Below are 19,314 nucleotides of genomic sequence, written 5' to 3'. Positions count from 1 at the left end.
GCTGGTCCAGCACTGTGTCGTGTGTGTGTGTGTGTGTGTGTGTGTGTGTGTGTGTGTGTGTGTGTGTGTGTGTGTGTGTGTCTAGAACCAGACACACATGGGTATGTGGGGATACAGCCAACAACCAGGCCCCTGCAGGGTCAGACCAGGGCACCCACTTGTACCAGTCACTTGGCAGTTACCATTTATTTAATCCTTGTAACAACATGGATAACTGTAGGCATTACCACTCAGTTTGAGGATAGGGCTCACAGAATCTGAATCACTTGCTCAGGATCACACCAGAAGAATGGGGCAGAGCCATAATTTTCACCTGGGCCTGTTTGACTGCTGGGCCCCAAGCTCATACCATGATACCTATTCCCCTTCTGGCTTCTGAGCTCAGAAAAGGAGCTAAGGAATCCTCCTGCACACAGGAGCAGGGGGATGTTTCTTTTCCCAGAGTGAGTAGCGGTGTCCCAGGAACAAAAAGCCTTCGCTAAAGAAATGAAGTCCTAATGACAGAAATGCAGAGAGCAAGCTGAGTCAAGGAGGGGCAAGTTTTGTGAGATAACTTGTGTGGATACCTGAAGCTGAGAGCTGCAAGGGTTGGGGGCAGAACTACCACTTAGCTCAGGGAACTGCTACTCCTGTTACTCATTCACTGATTGGATCCCTTCAGCAGTCCTACAAGTTAACCATTTCTACCTCTTTCCCAGTTGAGGAAACCAGGGCTCTCAACGGTTAAGTCACTGGCCTAGAATCACACAGCTAGGAAATGGCTTAGCTCGGGTTCCCATCAACTAGAAAGACCATCTTTCCCCAGGGCACCATCTTGACTAAACACAGGGCCCCGAACAGCAGGGAGCAGCGGGGAGCAGGGCTCCCAGAGACCAGGTCAGAGGCCTACCTCTCCCTCTCACTTTGCCACCCGCCTCTTCACGATCCACCAGACCCTTCTGCAGAGCCCAGAGGTGGCTGCTGCTCCGGAGGCCACCAGCAGGGGGGGCAGGTGGTGGCTGGCTCCACCCTGGCAACAAAGGAAAGAGGCTGGGGAAGTGGTCGCCCTTTGGGCCTCCCTTCTCCCCCAGGGCTCTGCAGCCCCCACCAGTGCCCTGGCCCAAAAGGAGGAGAGGGAGGGCTGCAGCGAAGGGGCAGCAGCCCTGGGAGCCCACTTACACCGCTGGAGGGGCGAAAGGAAGGAAGGGTCAGCTGCTGAGTCACACACCGACAATGTCCGCCCTGTCTTTCTTTGCCTTGTTAACGAAATGCATGTTCCTAAGACTGGACAAGCCTGCCACCCGGGCCACTGCTGACCCATATGGGAAAGGATGCCCCGCATCGGGGTGCAAGCCGTGGCACTAGCTGAGGGCCCCTCAGCCTGGTGCCTTTGTGTTGGGCACAAGCTGTCCAGCCATACTTGGTGGCCCTGCCTATTACATCAGCCAGACCTCTCCCTGGGCCAGGCTCTCAACACTCACATCCCCAAACCAGTCCCCAGTCCCTCCTGGATGACCTACTCTGGAGAGCTGGTGCCCATCAGCCTCCTTTCTTCAGCTTCCCTTGCCGCCGAGAAGGCAGAATCCTGTGCCATCGTGCTGGCACATCACTCCCAAGCCCCTCAGATTCTGTCTGGGGGCACAGGGCTCTCCAGTATGAATGGGGGCTTCCCTGGAGCCTCCAGATGACGGGGCCGAAGCACTTTTCCTGCCTGGATGCTACAGATGGCCTTTGGAGAGAAAGGGATGAGGAGCTTTGGCTTATAAGCAGCAGCCCATCCTGGGGCCAGCGGATGCAATACAGCCCAACCTTCCCCTCAACTCCCCCAGCTCCGGTGTGGGTTCAGCCTGGATTTCATCCTGACTCACTCCATAGGCCCCTTTCCTACCCTGAGACCTCCAGATCTGCCAGAGCAGCAGGTTGGGAGGAAGGAAAAGAGGGAGGAAGGGGCATCCAGGGGCTGGGATGCTGATCCAGGCCCGGGGGGAGGTGTCTGCACAGCTGCAAGCAGCCCCCCTACCCCCGGTCTGTGAATGGGCACATCACCCCCTCCCACCCGCCTGCCACCGCTCCTGAAACAGTTGGTCCTAATGAGCGCAAAGCAGGCAGGGCAGCTGTGTGCATTATCCATATGCATGGGGAGGTGTATATTTATCCTCACGTCCCACCCCACCCTGCAGCTGCTGCCAACCCCTATGCCAGGAGGGTGAGTGGGCACGAGCGCCCAGGCTGCTCAGGGCCCTGGGCCTCCTCTCCTTCCAGCCCTCCCTCCCCAGCCCACGCCCACAGCCTTCACTTGACCCATTTTGGAGGCAGAAGTTTCTGTGTGTGTTTGAGAGAGAGAGAGAGAAGAGAGCGCACACATCATTTCCCCAGTTGGTGCTTTTGATTTCCTCTGAAGTATCTTGATTGCGGACGTACAATGGCATCTTGCCGCCAGTGCTCCCTCAGCAGCTTCTGGCTCTGCGCCGCCTCCTCCCCAGGGCCGGGGTTTTCTGCTGACTCCGGGGCCCGCGGCTGGCTGGCAGGGAAGGAGCAGGCCTGATCCCGGCTTCCATCCCTCAGCCTGAGCAGCAGGACCTGGAAGCCTAGCCACGGTCCTTCCTGCTTCTGGGGCTGGGGCCAACCTGCACCCTGATGCCCCCACTCCACCTCCTCTTTCACTTGGACCTCCCATTGCCTCCTAGCTGGTCCCCTTGCCCTCCACTGCCTGGCCACTCAGGCCCTTAATGCTCAGAGCCATTGTTCTAAAACTCAATTCCCCTGCTCAGATGTCTGCAGAGGCACCGCTGCTGTGGGACACAAAAGGTCAAACTGTTTATCCTGTCATTGAAGGCCGCTCTGGTCTAACCGCAAATCTTTTTTGTGGACCTGTCAATCATGGGCTCTCACACATACCCTGAGCTCCAGATGAGCTACCCTCGCTGTCCCCCTACAAGTCCCCCACAATTTTATCTCCGCACAAGCCCTCACAGAGACCTCCTCCCTGGGGTGTCTACCCTCCCTCCTGTGCTTTGCTTACCCCTCCTTCAGGGCATGATTCAAGTCCCGCCTCCCCAGAAAGACAGCTTGGTAGCCTCTAGCCCACAGGGCTCCCCTGTAAAACTCAGAGCCCCTGACAGCCCAGGCATTTGGCATTCATTCATCCATCCATCATTCATTCCTTCGGCAGATATCTCTTGAGCAGAGGCAGAGTACCTACAGTGCCTCATGTCCTGGCCTGTTCACTCATGCCTTTCTGACCTCACCACTCCCTGCTCTGCCCCTCACTCACCTTTCCAGCCACTCGCCCACTGCTCTTCCTGAAACAAGCATCTTCTGGCTCCAAATATCCCCAGACCTTACCTCCTCACATTCTTGAGGTCTCCACTCAATGTCACCTTCTCAGCAAAGCCTTCCCCGACCACCTCCATTTATAAAAACTGCCATGCCCCCTCACCCCTACTGAAAAGCCCTATCCCCTTCACCCTGCTTTACTTCCCTTCATAGTACTTATCATCAGCTCACATTTATTGATTTCTTGTTTTGTCAGCTGTCTCTTCCCCACTAAGTTATTAGCTCCAAGAGGGCGGAGTTTGTCTGTTTTGTTCACCAGTGTATCACCAGCATTGGAATAGAGGCCAGCATTAGAAGGACATCAATAATTATTAGTTGAATGAATGAATGAGTGAATGAATGAAACAGGTAACGTCTTACGCTCTGAAAAATAAAAAATGACTAATATTTCATGTCCTCCAGGGGCACATAGGCTACTTGGGCCTGCAGCCTATAACCTGACACAATTAGTTAAAATACCAAGTGAGAGTGTTAAGTGCATGGGAGTGAGGTTGGCCCAAAGGAACACGAATATCGTGATAGCTATCAGTGCCCGAAAGCGGCCTACGCCAGCACCATCCTGGCATCTCACATGCATCGTTCATTACTCTTCATACCCCCTCTGGAGAGGGTGGGGAAGAATGCACAGAGGAGGTGAGACTCTGATGAGGTTTGGTAGGCAATCCAGGCAGAGGGATCTGCAGAGCCGCTGGGGCATGGAACCACATGGGCTGCTGGAGGACTGACTCTAAGCCTATGATCTGATGGGTGGAGCCCGGGGAGCTGCAGCTGGCAGAGATGGCATTTGGTGTGGCTAGAGAGTCCCTATCCATCAGGCCACGAGCTGCCCATTTGCTCAGGGCCCTGCAGCAGGAACACATATGGAGAGTGTCCGATGACAACATCCGATTCACAACCAGGCAGCCAGGGCACCCATGTGTCAAGTGACTCACTGCCATTTTTTCCAGGTGGGCTAGAAGTTCACACCGCCCTTAATGCTTAGTTCTTGGAAGCCTGCTCCCTCGTTCCACTTCTTACCTGCAATTCTGAGATGTTGCCCATACCACCTCTAGACCCCATTCTACAAACTGTTGAAAACTATGCCACACCCTACCCCCCACGTCACCCTCTCCTTGCCTCAATGTAAATAGTGAGAAATAACCTATGGCACTGAGCCAATGGGTTCTCTCTCAAGAAAGACCCAATTGATCTAGTGCAAGGAGAAGTCATAAATATCCCAGTTTGCTGCAGTTGAGAGGAATTTACCACACAGCAATTAAGGAAAACTGGTCGCCTGTGGAGGAAACATTCAGACTCCCAGTGCAGAATTCTGAGGTAAGTCCACTGCCAAGTCCCTGAATCATAAATGCCAGGGACAGGGGATTTTAGGGAAGAAGCCCTGGGCTCGTAAAGGCCTCCCTCACTCAGGGGATGTGATTCTCACACACAGGAGAATATGGTAGAGGCCAAAGCTCTACCCACCAGATTTCTGTTGGTTCTTTGTAAGAGCTTTCATTGTGGAAGGGTGTCTCGAGGTTGTACGTCACTGGAGGAATTCAAGCAGAGAGTGAATACATCCTTCCTTGGAAGGGAAGCAAGCCTTCGGGGTGCAGATGGACAGGGTAGAGTATTGTGGGGGAGAAAGAGAGATGCCGAAGGAAGGAGCTGATGTTCTTAAGGCCAGGTCCCCTCCTGACCCAGGTCTATAAACCTCTCACCAGGAGCCCCCAACCCCAGCTGCCTCTGCCCTCACACTGATCTGTTTCCCATTCCCTGCAGCTTCCAATGAAGTTTCTAGAATCTTAGCCCTGAATCCCGGGCTCTTGTCCCAGCATTTTGGCAGAGTATAGGGAAAAGGCAATCCAAGGGTGCCCTCTATTTCCTTCCTTGGCCCTTTAAATGTAAGAAACTGGACTCAGAGGGTACTAGAACCAGGATCCTAGGTTCCAGAGCCCACTGTTTCTAAAGCACCTCCAAGGAAGAGATTTCCAACATCCAGCAGGGAGAGCCGCACCTCGGGAGAGGGCTAGAGTGTGGTGGGGTTATGTCCAGGGATAATTTTCTTCCTCCCCTTATCCCACAGCCCCCGTTTCTTTGTAGGTCTAGAGCACTATGTTGGGGAAGGACGTGTCCTAGACCGTCCCCCAACCACACACCTAATTTACATAAGGCAGAGGTGGGATGGGGTAGGAAATCCCCCAGGGGGCTAGTCTGGTCCTGAAAGTGTTCATGGCCTCTCCCCACCCACCCTCATATGGGAGCAAATGAAGGTGTCTGAGGAAAGGTGATGGTGACAACCACAGGGTCCGAGTGGGTGGATGTGAACGGGGCCTGGAAGAATCCAGAAATTAGGTTAGAACGCGGGGGCTCGACCTCCAGAGAGGGCCCCTGGGCGCTGACACAGCGGCCTCCCGGTTCAGGGTGTTCCCCGCTGCCCCATCTGCCTCCCCCCGCCCCCAGGGTGCCTTTTGAAGCCGGGAGGGGGCTTTGATCTGGGGTCTGCCCGACTCGCAGCTGGCCGGCCAGGTGCGCTGGGGGAGGGGCGGAGGGGCCGACCATCCCCCCGGGCCTCCCCCTCCCCCGGCCCCCTGCACCCCGCCCCCTGCCCCCACCCCCGGGCAAGGAGGCTGTTTCCGGCTGTTGCAGGAGGGCACCCGAGCACCCCGACTCCACGCCTTGCAGCTGTTCCCCAGCTGCCCGGCCCCACCCCAAAGACAGCTGGGAGAGAGGCTGGGGGCGGGGAGCGGGGCGCAGCTGCTCGGCTCCGGGGCAGGGACCGGGGAGGGCGGCGACATGAAAGAGCCTGGACCCGCCGGGGTGGCGGGCGAAGGAAGCCCCCAGGCGGTTGCCTCCCTGCGGGCTCCGCACATCTGGCCCACAGGAGCCGTCAGTGGGGAAGGGAGACGCGCTCCGCTCCTGACCACCCAGCCCTGCCTAGAAGGGGGAGGAGCGATCACCTCCCCGGCGGGCGGGGACGGGAGGGCACGGCCGGGCGGGGGCTGGGAGAGCAACATCTCGGAGTCTGAGCGGTTAGCCGAGGGAGGCACAGGGCGCGCCTGTGGCTGTGAGAGGTGTCCTGAGTGTGCAGGGTGAGGAAGGCCCCCACGCCTTCTCCAGCTGGCCCTGTTCCTGGGGCACCTCCAGCTTTCCTGGCCTCCTCTGCCCCTGACCCTTTTGGGAGGTGGGTGACAGCTGCTCCTGCAAAGCCAGGGACAGCTGGGTAGCTGGGGACAGCTGGATGGGGTGAGCGTCTCCCGGCTTCCCTGGCTGCCCAGGCACTCCAGGCCATACTACACAGTTAGCTGCTTGGCCTACAGCCTATGTGCCTGGGTGTCTATTTGCTGGGGTGGGCTTTCAGAGCTGGAACCTGGTGGGGTTCAAGCTCATGGCGCTACCACCAGTCTCCCCTCCATATCCCAGTTTCATTGATGTACCTGGAGAAAGAACCTCTTCCATCAGCTAAAACAAAACTAGGCCAAGTGGGAAAGAAAGCTTTCTGTCTTGGCTCCCAACTCCTGGAACAGAAGATGTCCCAGAGTTCCTGACAACCAGAGAAAGCGACAGTGAGTCAGGAGCAGATGTGAGTGGAGTTAAATGTCTATCTGTCCACCAGCCCCTGGCCCCAGGCATCCTTCCACCCTGGGTTGGAAGGGCACTGTGCTCTATCCATCTGCCTCCCCTCAATAGCCCCAAACAGGTGCAGGGGAAGAGAAAGGGGCAGGCCAGCTGTTGTCATCATGCTCCTGGCTCTGGCTCCTTGCCAAACTGGGGAAGGGGGAGAAGTGAATCAAGGGTCCACCCACCCCCACACTGAGTCATTTTCTACTCCCACAGGATGGGAAGATGGAGGCACTAGACCAACACTTTTGTCTGGCCAGCCCGACTGGCGGGGGGACATGGACTGACCATGTCCTCCAACTTGAGTGCTTATTTTTCTGAGAAGAGGGGTGACTAAGAGTCAGTGAGGGTTGGACCCCTGGTGCAGGACTTACCCATAGTTCCCTGTCTTGCTCTAGGCTTTCTGGGGTGGGAGGCATTCAGGCTCAGATTCTACCCAGACAAGGGGAAAGAGAATTAGGCACCCAGGAAAGGTTGACCCTCCTACTTTACACATAAGCAGATCCATGCAAAGTGTTAGGCAACAAACCAGAGATCCAGCAACCCCCTCACACCGCTCCTGCTCCAACAGAGGAGGGCTTGGTGTGCCCCAGCCCCTCCTTCCAGCCCACGGGTCCCTGAGACAAGCAGGTCCCTGGCCAGTCCCTCATGGCAGCACTTCTCAAACCCCAGGATGTGTCAGAATTACCAGGGGGTTAAAAATGCAGATTACTGGGAATTCCCTGGTGGTCCAGTGTTTTAGGACTCCGTGCTTCCACTGCAGGACTGCAGGGAACATGGGTTCGATCCCTGGTTGGGGAACTAAGATCCTGCATGCCGTGTGGTGTGGCAAAAAAACAAACAAACAGGTTCCTGGGCCCTCAGTGACTCCCTCTAAGTCCAGGTAGGGCCCCAGGATTCAGCCCTTTTAATAAGCTCCCAAGCATGCTACTCTTTGAGAAGCTCTGCCAAAGGGGATGAGGGTAGGATGTCTTTTTCACCTTGTTACCCTAGCACTGTGCCTCCCAGAGCACAGGATTTTCCTGCCTGCCCTCCCTCCATGCTTAGGGGCAGGGGCTAGAGCCCAAGTTACCAAAGGAAGCATGGAGCTGAGTGACCCTCCCTGCTCCCCTCCCCCAATGGGGGCCAAGGCTGAGTTAGACTAAATTCCAAGATAGGGTCTGCTCTACTTCTGTGCCCTTGGCCCTACACAATGCCTGACGCTTAGCATGTGCTTAATAAATATTTGTGGACTGAAGGAGGTAAACTCAGCAAGACTCACGGAAAGGTATTTCTTCCTTTGTCTGTCCTTGCTAAGAGCATGTTGGCAGAAACTCAGAGATGCCGGGGCCCATGCGGCCGGAGGCTGGGCCTAGGAGGCCCTCAGCAAATATTTGCCAAATGAACCCAAGGCTGAGACCAGACGTAGTTAGTGCCTGACGAACTGACATTCACAGGCCTGGAACAGGCTAAACCCCGGAGAGAATCAAGGCAAGGAGGGCAGGGGCTTCCATCCCTAGAGGGGCCCCTCCCCACACCAACGCCTGAAGACCCCAGGCCTGGGGGAGTTAGGGGTAAGAGGCGAGGCAGGGAGTGGGACTGCGCCATTATGTTTATTAGAAGGTTGGATTTCGGTGTGTGCTCTAGACAGATTACAGAATAAATACCTGCACCTTGAGAACAGGAAGTCCACGATTCATACAAAGTGCTCACTACAGGAAGTCGCTGTGTCAAAATCCAGGCAAGGACCCAACTCCGGGCAGCCCCTCCTCTCCTGCTGACCTCAACAAGGGCTGTGCTATGGTTTTTTATTATTTCTCTTATTTCTCTTTATTATTATTAATATTATTATTATTTGCTTTTGCTGTGGTCACTATCATTGGCAAGGTTCCTTTCCCCTTTCCTGGACATGGGGGTTCCTGTCTTTAAGATTCCATTCTGAGGCTGAAGGTGCCAAAAGCTGCTTGAGAAGTGGCCTTTGAACTCCGTCTGGGAGGATGGTGAGAAGGAAGCAGGAGAAATCATTCTTGGTTTTAAAAAAAATTAAAAAAAAAAAAAGCCCCACAATCTACAGGTCTTTCCTTATTTAGTCAGTGATCAAACTGCCCAGAAGAAAAACAAGAGGAGAAGCAGGCCAGTGGACACTGGTCCCTCCTCCCAGGGCTGGCTGAGGAGAGTTGGAAACTGCCCCTACCCCCAAGGCTTTAGGGGAAGCTGAGGCTCCTTCCAGCCACGGGGGTGGGTAGGGGAAGGAGTGGAAGAAAAAGGGAGAGACACAGAGAGAGAGAGCTCAGCGCCTTGAGGTAGACGCTTTCCCAACTCCAGAGCCACCTGCAGCCCCAGCCCAGGCCAGCTCCCACTGTCACCTCTGAGTCCAGGAGATTCGTGATAAAAAAAAAAAATCAAAACAAGCCCCAAACAAAACAAAATCCAAAAGGAAAAGACTTGGGGAAATGAAGGAGGAAGGGAGGGAGGACAGGAAGGTAGAAGGGCAGGTCTCTGGATGCGGCATTCCCGAGCCACTGGGGGCTGAGGCGGGGAGATTCCCCAGTGCCCCACCGCCCGCATAGCGTTAGCTCGTCACGTAGTGTTTGGTGGACGGCTGCCCATACACCCTGTAGAAATCCTGGTGGCCAGGCTGCTGGGAGGCGTCAAGCCAGTCTCTGACCGCCAGGCTGGGAAGGGACTGGGGGACGGAAGGTGTGGGCGGGAGCGCGTGTGAGTACTCCTGTGAGGGCACTGTCCAGGGGAAGTGGCCGGAGCGGGGGTAGGGCTGGTGGCCACCATGGTTGGCCACGGAAGAACAGTAACAGTTGTCCACAGAACAGACGAGAATCTTGCGGCCCCCATACTGGGGGAGCATGGGCTGCTGGGCGGCGGAGCCATTGGGATACTGCGATGGGGGGAACACAGGACTTGAGTGCACTGGTTGGGCGCCGCCCGGCAGGGCCACCAAGTGCTGCGTGGAGCTGCAGGGGCCCAGGGGCTGCCCTGACTGGCCCTCGCCGCTGGCTGTGCTCGCTGCCCCATACTGGCTGCCCACGGGGCCCGACGACGTCTCTAGGAAACTGGCCTCAGGGAAGGCCGTCGAGTGCTTGCGCTTTTCCGCCCCAGAGCTGCTCACACCACAAGGGTACAGGGGGACGCTCTGCAGGAAGGGCACCGGTGTGCTGAAGGGGCCTGTGGAGAGTTTGGGCAAAAGTCGCTAAAGCCCCTGTCCCAGGCAACCCAGGCCTCCTCTCCCCCGGGGACATTTTCCATCTGTAGGACCAAGCACAACACATCATGCACCATCCTGATGCTCACTACTCCGTTAGCAAGCAGATACTATTATCATTCCCATCTTACAGCTGAAGAAGCTGAGGCTCAGGGAGGTACTACGGCTTTGCCCAAGGCCCCACAGCTAGAAGCAGCAAAGCAGGGATATGAGGAAAGGTCTATCTGACTAGGCCAGGCTGCCTGTCAGAAGGAAGGTTCTGGCATTTACCCCTGCCCAAAGGGTTCTCTCCCTTTGATTGAGGATCCCACCCTCACCTTCTAGCATCTTGCGTAGCTGCTTCTCCTTCTTGGCCACCTCGTTCAGGAAGAGCTTGGAGTTCAAGTGGCCGATCTTAGGGGGAGAAAGGCTGCTGCCTGTACAGGTCTGGGTCCTGGGGGCAGTGGACGGGGCATCTGCTGTGAGGAGGTATCACCGGTAAGCCCGCCCTACCTCCCCGCAGTGGGCCTGGCCATTCCTGCCCTCCCCCACGTGTGTTCCCCTGAGGGCTGGTGGCCATCTGCTCACCTGTCCATTAGGATTTTCACAGACTTGGTGTTCTAGAGGGAGAGAAAAGGGTTAGTCAGTGGGAAAGGCAGCATGAGAGAGGGGAAGATGGAAGCTGCCCCATCCTCTCGCTCCCCAGGCAGGGCTGACCTTCTGATTCTGGCCAGAGTGTGGCAGGGGCAGGGGGTGGGGTGCCTCCATTTTCAGAAGATTGAGCACTTGCTATGTGACAGACAATACTGTAAGTGCTTTCTATACATCTATCACCTTATCTAAACAACTACCCTAGGAGGAAGGTTCTTCAAGCACTCAATCTTTTACCCAAAAAAATCTTTGGGGCAAGATGTGTTTTGGAATTTGGAATTTTTTGGACTTTAGAAGGGAAATATGATGCCCGTATCATAATATGTGATTACAGTGTAGGACACTGTAATCTAACACATCAATGTTTCTGCAGTGATATGTTTTTTTCTTTTTTTTGGCCACGCCTCGTGGCATGTGGCATCTTAGTTCCCTGACAAGGGATCGAATCCCTCCCCTGCACTGGAAAAGCGGAGTCTTAACCACTGGACTGCCAGGGAAGTCCCAGCAATATGTTTCAATATTTGTACCAAGTAAGATCAATAAAGGCCATAAATTGCCAGCATCAGTTCAGGTCAATTTTCGCTGTTAAATGAGCTGCCAGAACTTTTTTCTTTCAGTTTTCAGAGATTTCTAAAAATTTGGCATTGCGGATAACAGATAATAGATCTGTATTATCAACCCCATTTTATAAGTGAGGGAGCTGAGGCCTAGGGAACATATATGACTTGCCCAAGGTCACAAAGCTAGAAGGAACAGGGTGGGAGGGTTTTGAATCCATGAAGGCTGGCTCCAAAGCCCTGTGAGCATACTGGTGGGGGGAACCAGTTGGGGAGCAAAGCATCACAGACTCCAATTTAGAAATGCCCCTTGGGGCTTCCCTGATGATGCAGTGGTTAAGAATCTGCCTGCCGGGCTTCCCTGGTGGCGCAGTGGTTGAGAGTCCACCTGCCAATGCAGGGAACACGGGTTCGTGCCCCGGTCCGGGAAGATCCCACATGCCGTGGAGCGGCTGGGCCCGTGAGCCATGGCCGCTGAGCCTGCGTGTCCGGAGCCTGTGCTCCGCAACGGGAGAGGCCACAACAGTGAGAGGCCCGCGTACCGCAAGAAAAGAAAAACAAAAGAAAAAGAATCTGCCTGCCAATGCAGGGGACACGGGTTCGAGCCCTGGTCCGGGAAGATCCCACATGCCGCAGAGCAACTAAGCCCGTGCACCACAACTACTAAGCCTGCGCTCTAGAGCCCGTGAGCCACAACTACTGAAGCCTGCGCACCTAGAGCTCATGCTCCACAACAAGAGAAGCCACCGCAATGAGAAGCCCGCACACCTCCATGAAGAGTAGCACCCACTTGCCACAATTAGAGAAAGCCCGCGCACAGCAACGAAGACCCAAGGCACACACACACACAAAAAAATCTTAAAAATGCCCCTTGGGTCCCACCAGCCGGTCCCAGGCCCAGCCCACCTTCATGAAGCTGACGTCCTCCGTCTTGTCGAAGAGCAGCTGCAGGGAGCCCAGCAGCTTCTTGGCCTCCTGCATGCGCTCCCCGAGATGCAGCGCCTGCGCTGCGTTCTCACTGCAGAACTTGGCCTGGGCCTTGTCCAGGACCTCCACCGTCTGCCGCAGGTCCTCATCCAGCAGCTGGTGCAGCTTCTCGTATTGCAGCCGCACTTCCTCCTTCAGTTGGCTCACCTTCTCCTGCGGGCACCGGGGCAAGAGTGGGTGGGCAGGTAAGTACTGGGGACTTCTGGCTGCTGCTCCTGCCTGTCTCACATCCTGGATGGGGGAGTCTGGGACCCCAAAGCCCCAGGCTGCCCAGGGCTCCCAAAGGCAAAGTCTGACCTGCCAATCCCCCATGGGTAGCACAGGGCTCTGGACAGGTACCCTGGCACCAGTGGGGGGCGCATCCACTGACGTTCATTGAATGACTGACCAAGGGATTCCGGCATAGAGCCGACCACGCAAGAGATCCTAGCCCAAGGCCCAGTACCCAAGCCGCCCCCCACCTCATACCATGGGCTTGGGCTTAGCTACCTCCACCAGGCGCTTGTCTGACTCGAGTTTGTACAGTTGGTCCTCAATGTCCTGCTCTCGCTCCTCCAGCCGGTCCTGCTGCTTCATCAGCATCTTCTGCAGAGACAGTTGGGGTAGGGGCATCAGAGGAATGGGTGAACACCATCCTTACCTCTACAGAACAGACTCATCCTATGGATCCTTTTTCCCAGATGACCTAAAATTTCTGCCCCCCAACCCCTTCTGGCTCCCGTGCAATCCCAGGGGCCTGGTGACAACTGTCTGGCCAGCCTGTCCCCAGGACGAGAAAGCCTGGAATGCTTCCCACACATATCTAAACCATAAACTTTCTGAGGGCAGGGTCACGCCTGCCTCTGTTGTAAGCGCTTTTCCTGTATAGACTTATCTGATCATTCTAGTAATGCTATGAGATACATACTATTATTATCCTCATTTCAGAGAAGAGGAAACCAGAAAGGTTAAGTAATTCATCCAAAGTCACACAGCTAGTGTCAGAGCTGGAATACAAACCTAAATGACCAGGTAGTAGGGTCTGTTCTTATCCAAGTCATGCTGCCTCTCTCTGGGGAGCACCATCTCAGAAATGATGCAGAGGGTCACACAACCTTCCCGGGTCTCACAGGCCCTCTGGCCCGGTCCAGAGATCTCACCTGACGTTTGCCTTACACTTGGGGGGCATCAAGCCAGCCAGCTGCCCCCTTGCTTGCTCTTGATGCTGAGAGCTAGGCCTCTGAAGTCCTTGCTAACTCCCTCAACCCCTCAGTTGGACCTGGGTGGAAAGGAAACTCTGGCTCTCCTTAGACCCAAGGTCAGTCTGCTGGAAGGTTCGGGACCATGCTGCTCTTCTCAGCCCTTAATCTTCTGTCCCTACAACCCCTCTCTTCCCAGACCTGCCTATCCCAGCTGTTCCAGCCGCCCTGTCATCCTCCCTTGCCAGATACACCTCTTCAAACAGGGTCTCTCTCCTGCCCAAGATCCCTCGATGACCCCTCCTTCCAAACTCTGTAGGCTTTCTTACTTACAACCTGACTCTCCCAGCCAGGTGGGCTGGTATCCTGTCCCTGACACTGCAAATCCGAACTCCCTACACCCAGCTGATGTTTTTCTGCAGCCCACAGTGCCTTCTCCCCATCCCTTGTCTATCCTTCAAAGCCCAGCTTAAGGTCCTGCTCCTCTAGGAAACTTTCCATGGCCCCTGCTCGGAGTCTGTGCAGGACCCTCCCTGTCCTGGCCATACGAGGGGCTGTCACATTCTGCTCTCCCTCTGTAGCTGTGCTGTCCAATACAGTAGCCACTAGTCACATGTGGCTATTTCAAGTTAGTTAAAAATAAATTAAATTGAACATCAGTTCTTCTGCTGTACCAGCCTCATTTCAAGTGCTCAATAGCTACATGTAGCTAGTGGCTAATGTACTGGACACCACAAACACAAAACGTGACCATCTCACAGAAAGAGCTATAGGAAAACACTATTCTATAGTCTGACCAACTGTGGTCTAATCTCCAAACAAAACTCAAGACCTCTTGAAAACAGGGCTTTGCTGCTGTATTTTTCCACTTCCCTTCCTAGCCGGGACCCACAAAGGCCCCAGCACCCTACAGATGCATAATGTGTTTCCTGAATAAACCCATGGGTTTTGCACACAAAACAAGGTTTGCAAAGCAGATTGCACAGAACCTAGCTCACAGTAAGTGTCCACTCAGCAAGAAGTGGTTCTTTTTCTTCCTCTATGTGGACTTCAAAGGGACCCTCAAGTTTGACCCACACCCCCACTCCTGTCCATACTCAGCTGGCTTCCAAAAGACAAGCTGCCACCAATCCCTTCCTTATTCCCCCAAACCCCTTTACATATGGGGAAACCAAGGCCAGCCAAGAGAGTTCAGTGACCCTGTTTTGTGTTGGTGGCTACCCTAGAACCAGGGCCCTAGGGACAGGAGGAGGTAGGGGGTGAGGCTCTCAGATTCTGAGCTGGGAAAGCCTGGGGCACCCCGGGCACCCCGCACCCCCCCCCCCGCCAACAATTTGACCTTTCAGTGACCCAGGACAGTACCTTAAGAGACAGCCCTAGGAGATGTTGCCCTGGGTGTCCTTCTTCTTCCCCCCCCCCCCCCCCCCCCCCGCCAACAATTTGACCTTTCAGTGACCCAGGACAGTACCTTAAGAGACAGCCCTAGGAGATGTTGCCCTGCCCCCCCACCCCCAGCCCAACATGCACATGGATCTGCTGCCAGCCTGAGAGTCAGAGCCTGTAGAGAAACACAGCTGGCTGGGCGCAGGAGCAGAGGTAGTCACACACCCTCCCTTCCTGTGAAACTGCCCCAAGTCACGTGAAAAGGGCAGGCGGCACCCCACAGTATGGCCCACCTACATGCATACAACTGCACGTATACACACAAGCACACGCCACCACGTGGGCCCTGAGACCCCCTCGGGCACACTGTCACACACTCACAGCCCTGCACAGTGAAGGCCGGCCCTCCTGAAGGCCCCCGATGACTAAGGGAGGCCTGCCTGAAGGCAAGGTGGCCAGGGTACCACCAAAGGATATGAGACCTTTTCACCTCCCCTGTTACAACTGACCCTCAATTTTTTGCCTGCTGGCTGCCTCGTCCCCACACTCGGGAAGCAGTCCCTCCAATTTGGATGCATCTCAGGCTCCAGGCCACTCCTGCCTTCCCAGTGCCCAGGATATCCGAGAGCCCAGGCCCCAGCCACACACACATCTGTGCACCACGGTCTCCTGGCCCAACTACTTTTCATGACCAAACCCACTGGTATCAGAGTAGAGGTGCACCTGGAGCTAAGTCCCAGACGAGGGGCAGGAGAGAGGCAGCCCCAGATAGGATCTCAGCCCCACTTCCCTCAGAGGCCTGGAATGGGGCTGTTCACTCCCACCCTCCAGGCCCGTGGGAGGCCTCTGTCCCATTCCCCTGCAACCCGTTCAGGGAGTTAGTTCATGGCTGACCCCTCAGGGCACAGCCAAGGGAGGCACTTCCTGTCTTGTCCTGGGGAGTGGGGCTCACCCCCTTCCGCCATCTAGGCTTTTCTCAGATCCTTTCCTGGCAGCACGGCCACCCTGGGACCCTGAGGTGTCTTCCCTTGGCTTCCAGGTCCAGGTCCCGGTTCCTGCCTGCCCAGAGCCCTCTGGGGTGGAGCCCAGTCCAGGTCTAGCAAAGGCAGTGGCCACACTGCCTAGCAGGTGGCTGGGTTTCATTGGCTCTCCCCCAGCTCAGAGGCCATTGGGCTTCTGTCTCCACTACAGAGGGAAGGGAAGGGCCAGGAATAGGAAGGAAACTGGCCAGGGAATGCCAGCCAGAGAGGGCTGGGCGGGGGGCCCACCATGGCCAGCTCACCCTTGCAGGAATGGTGATCCCTCGGGGCTAGGTGCTCTTAATCCTGCCACAGCCAACACCGGGGGGGGAAGCAGGGAGCGGGGGGACACTGCTACTCAGGCACTGGAAAATCGGGGTGGTGGGGAAGAAGGGAAATATCCACTTGCTGCCCCTTTATTACCCCTCACCTTGATTCCACCAATGAATGAATCAGGTTGCTGAGAAGCTGGGAGATGGGGAACAGAGGAAGCAAGGACCCCTCCCCACTACCAGCAGCCTCCTTTCCATCCCAACCTCCCAGAACTACTGAGAGCTGAGGCTCCACTGCCCACCTGGGAAAAACCCACAGCTGAGAGATTTCCCAGCTTGATTCAGGGCAAGGCCTCTCAATGTGGGGGAGGGCACCTTACAAACTGCTCCCAGCCCAGAGTGGGTCATCTGGATTGTGGCACACCTCAAGTGTGTAGGTAGAGTGGAGACTAGAATGGTCTAGACTAGGAGCACTTGAGGGACCAGGCCTCCAGCAGGGGCAGGGGCAATTGGAGGCCCAGCCCCACGCTACACCTGCTGGCCCAAGTGGGACCTGCTTACTGCTGTCCCTATCCTTCCCTAAGGACCTAAGGCCTTCCACAGTCTGCTCCTGGGACTGTGAGGGCAAAAGCATCAGGAAGACTTGGGGGCACACCATTCCCACCCCTCCGGGACCCTCATATCTGTCGCCTAATGTTCTTGACTCTGCCTTGAGCTGCTCCCTCCAAAGCTCCTCCCAGCCTGGAGAGGGGGCAATCATGAGCCCCTCACATTCCTGCCCTGGGAAAGCCTCACTCACAGCCCTCTGGAGACTGACTGGCCAGGCCCAGCTGGCATTTTTGATGCCAGACTGGACTGGGCAGACGGGTAAGGCCATTGGGACTCTAGGCTGTATAAAAGTTAAAAAACGATAATAATAAAACCCTCAAGTCAACCTTGGAGAGAAGCAAAGTCAGGAGGGAGCAGGGCCCCAGGACCTGGGCCAGAGGCAGACCTCAGTTTTGTAGATGGGACCAGAGCTGGGACCAGCAGCCCCTGTGATGGGGTGGAGGCGGGAAGAGGGCACTGGGCTGCTGGAGTACCTCTGCCTGCTGGGATCCCTGCCCAGATGACTCTCATGCCAGCTCCAGCTCTGGATGAAGCCCCCACTCAGAGCTACCCCGTCCTAACCTCCTCCCAGGCTGCCAAAGGCGGCCCCCACTCTCCCACATAAGCCCTTGTCCCAGGAGTACATCAGCCTCCCCTCTCCCTGGGCCATAGCACTCCCTCCTGGTCTCAGCCTTAGTTGTCCCTCCCCATGCCTCAGCCCCTACCTGGGGCTACCATGTGGACCCCCAGGCTGCGGGCAATCACAGACCCAGAGAGAAGAGGCTACAGAGCAGGAACCAGGGACAAGGAGAAAGGCAGCACCTCGGAGGCAAAGCCCCGGCAGACCCCAGAGAGGGTTTCCCAGCTGCAGAGTGGAATTAGCTTTTGCCATGCAGAGCGCACTGCTCTGGGGCAGCAGAACAAAGAGGCGAGAGAGAAAGCCCCCCTTTGTCTGTGTTTGAATGCCAGGCCAGCCGGGAAGGAAGGCTTTCCCAGAGCCAGGGATGAGGCCAGCCAAGCCTGCCTGCTCGGTCCAGGGCTGGGGCCCAAGCCGGGCTCCCCTTCTTCCTATGACCACCCCAAATGCCTACAACACAGCATCGCAGGATCCATCCGGGCTTCCACCTACAAAGCCCACTACAGGCAACAAGCTCACCGAAGGTGAGTCCCCTCCCCTCCCCAACACCTCCACCAGGTGAGAAAGTCACACCCACCAACCAACCACCATCAGGCAGGCACACACTAGCGCTGGCAACGACAGGTATGTGTGCACACTCAACTTCAACTCGCAGGTGAACGGCAAGCAGGGCACCCTCCTCTCTCTCTCTCTCACACACACACACACACACACACACACACACGTGCACGTCTTCCCGACCCCATAGCCACACACAAGACAACTCCGTAATTAAGTCACTCACACTGCACCTTCTCAGAGATACACACATTGAGATACAAAAAAGTAGTCCCATGTGAGATGCACAACCAGACGCACTGGTTACACACGCATACACACACACCTGCAGACAGATCTGGATGCACAGGCACCCAGAGCTGCAGCAGGCAGAGTCATCAGCAGGGCGTGCGTGACAGGCGCCTGGTCTGGCTGTGTCAGCAGGATCCTGGGGTGGAGGTGGGGGGCTGGGCCTCCGCCTCAAGCTCCTCTGCCAGGGGCCAGGGAGGAAGGCCAAGTCAGGCCCCCTCTTCCCGATCCTTCAAGATGGTCAAGGAAGGAGCAGCCACTTGACCCTCCCACCTCCCACCCGAGACCTCAGGATTATGGTCGGGGACAGCGGAAAGCGGTGGGGTCCGTACTGCCTGAGTCAGGCTGCAGCCACAGCCTGGCTATAGCTGGGCCAGGGCAGCCCTCACTCCCAGAGCCCACCCAGAGACAGACACATGGGGTGGAGACCTAGGATCCCCTCCAGGGTCCCAGGGCAGCCCCTCCGGCCATGGACAATGTGAGCAGGATGACCTCACCCCCAGCAGCTGCAAACCCCAAACTGGCCCAAGAAGTGGGATCCTGTCCCCAGAGAACATCTCCTCTCAACTCTAAACCTTCGAGAATGCAAGGAACAGGGTCCTGCACACATTCCAACCTGTCTGGGGTACTAGGAATGACACAGAGGCACAACTATGACCTAAACACACACACACACACACACACACACACACACACACACACCCTGCATAGCCCTTTACAGATATAACTAGGCCTTATCTTGGATCTTCTTTCTATGTTGAAGGAAGTCATGAGATAGAGGTGCTCCCAGCTCATACCAGCACCGAGTTCCTCACATGAACCCCTAAACCCAGGGGATGGAAGAGGGTTTGACCACCTAGGGCCGCCACACCTGAGTCCACCTGGATATCCCAATGTTGAGCCCTTAGCCTCCCATAGCCCCAAGGGAGAACACATTTGGGGTCTAGGCATGTCTTAGAGTGTTCTCTGCGGTCTACCCAATGGGCATCCGGGCCTCATGGCAACGTGGCTTAAACATTGGCTTCCCAAGGGCAGAGTGGGGCAAGGACTTCGAAGGCCTGACTCTGAGACCCCCTGCTAGTTCCCTGCTGGGCGGAAGCCCTGCTTGC

At 56.0% G+C, this 19,314-nt stretch overlaps 1 protein-coding gene across 1 annotated transcript in view; it reads right to left on the bottom strand.

Moving 5' to 3' along the window:
• Positions 1-8,485: 8,485 nt before the first annotated feature.
• Positions 8,486-19,314, bottom strand: part of TRIM8 (tripartite motif containing 8) — a 14,676-nt gene continuing 3,847 nt past the window's right edge. The window contains exons 2-6 of the mRNA XM_007470412.1: positions 12,772-12,867; positions 12,202-12,435; positions 10,676-10,707; positions 10,426-10,541; positions 8,486-10,071 (exon numbers count right to left, since the gene is read on the bottom strand). Coding sequence (XP_007470474.1) covers positions 9,464-10,071; positions 10,426-10,541; positions 10,676-10,707; positions 12,202-12,435; positions 12,772-12,867 — 1,086 coding nt within the window. The 3' untranslated portion in view covers positions 8,486-9,463. The remainder of the gene's footprint in view (positions 10,072-10,425; positions 10,542-10,675; positions 10,708-12,201; positions 12,436-12,771; positions 12,868-19,314) is intronic.

Source organism: Lipotes vexillifer, unplaced genomic scaffold (assembly GCF_000442215.2).
Source record: "Lipotes vexillifer unplaced genomic scaffold, Lipotes_vexillifer_v1.1 scaffold916, whole genome shotgun sequence".
NCBI classification, from domain to species: Eukaryota; Metazoa; Chordata; class Mammalia; order Artiodactyla; family Lipotidae; genus Lipotes; species Lipotes vexillifer.
The sequence above is the reverse complement of the archived record's forward strand: the minus strand, read 5'-3'. Positions and strand labels throughout refer to the sequence as shown.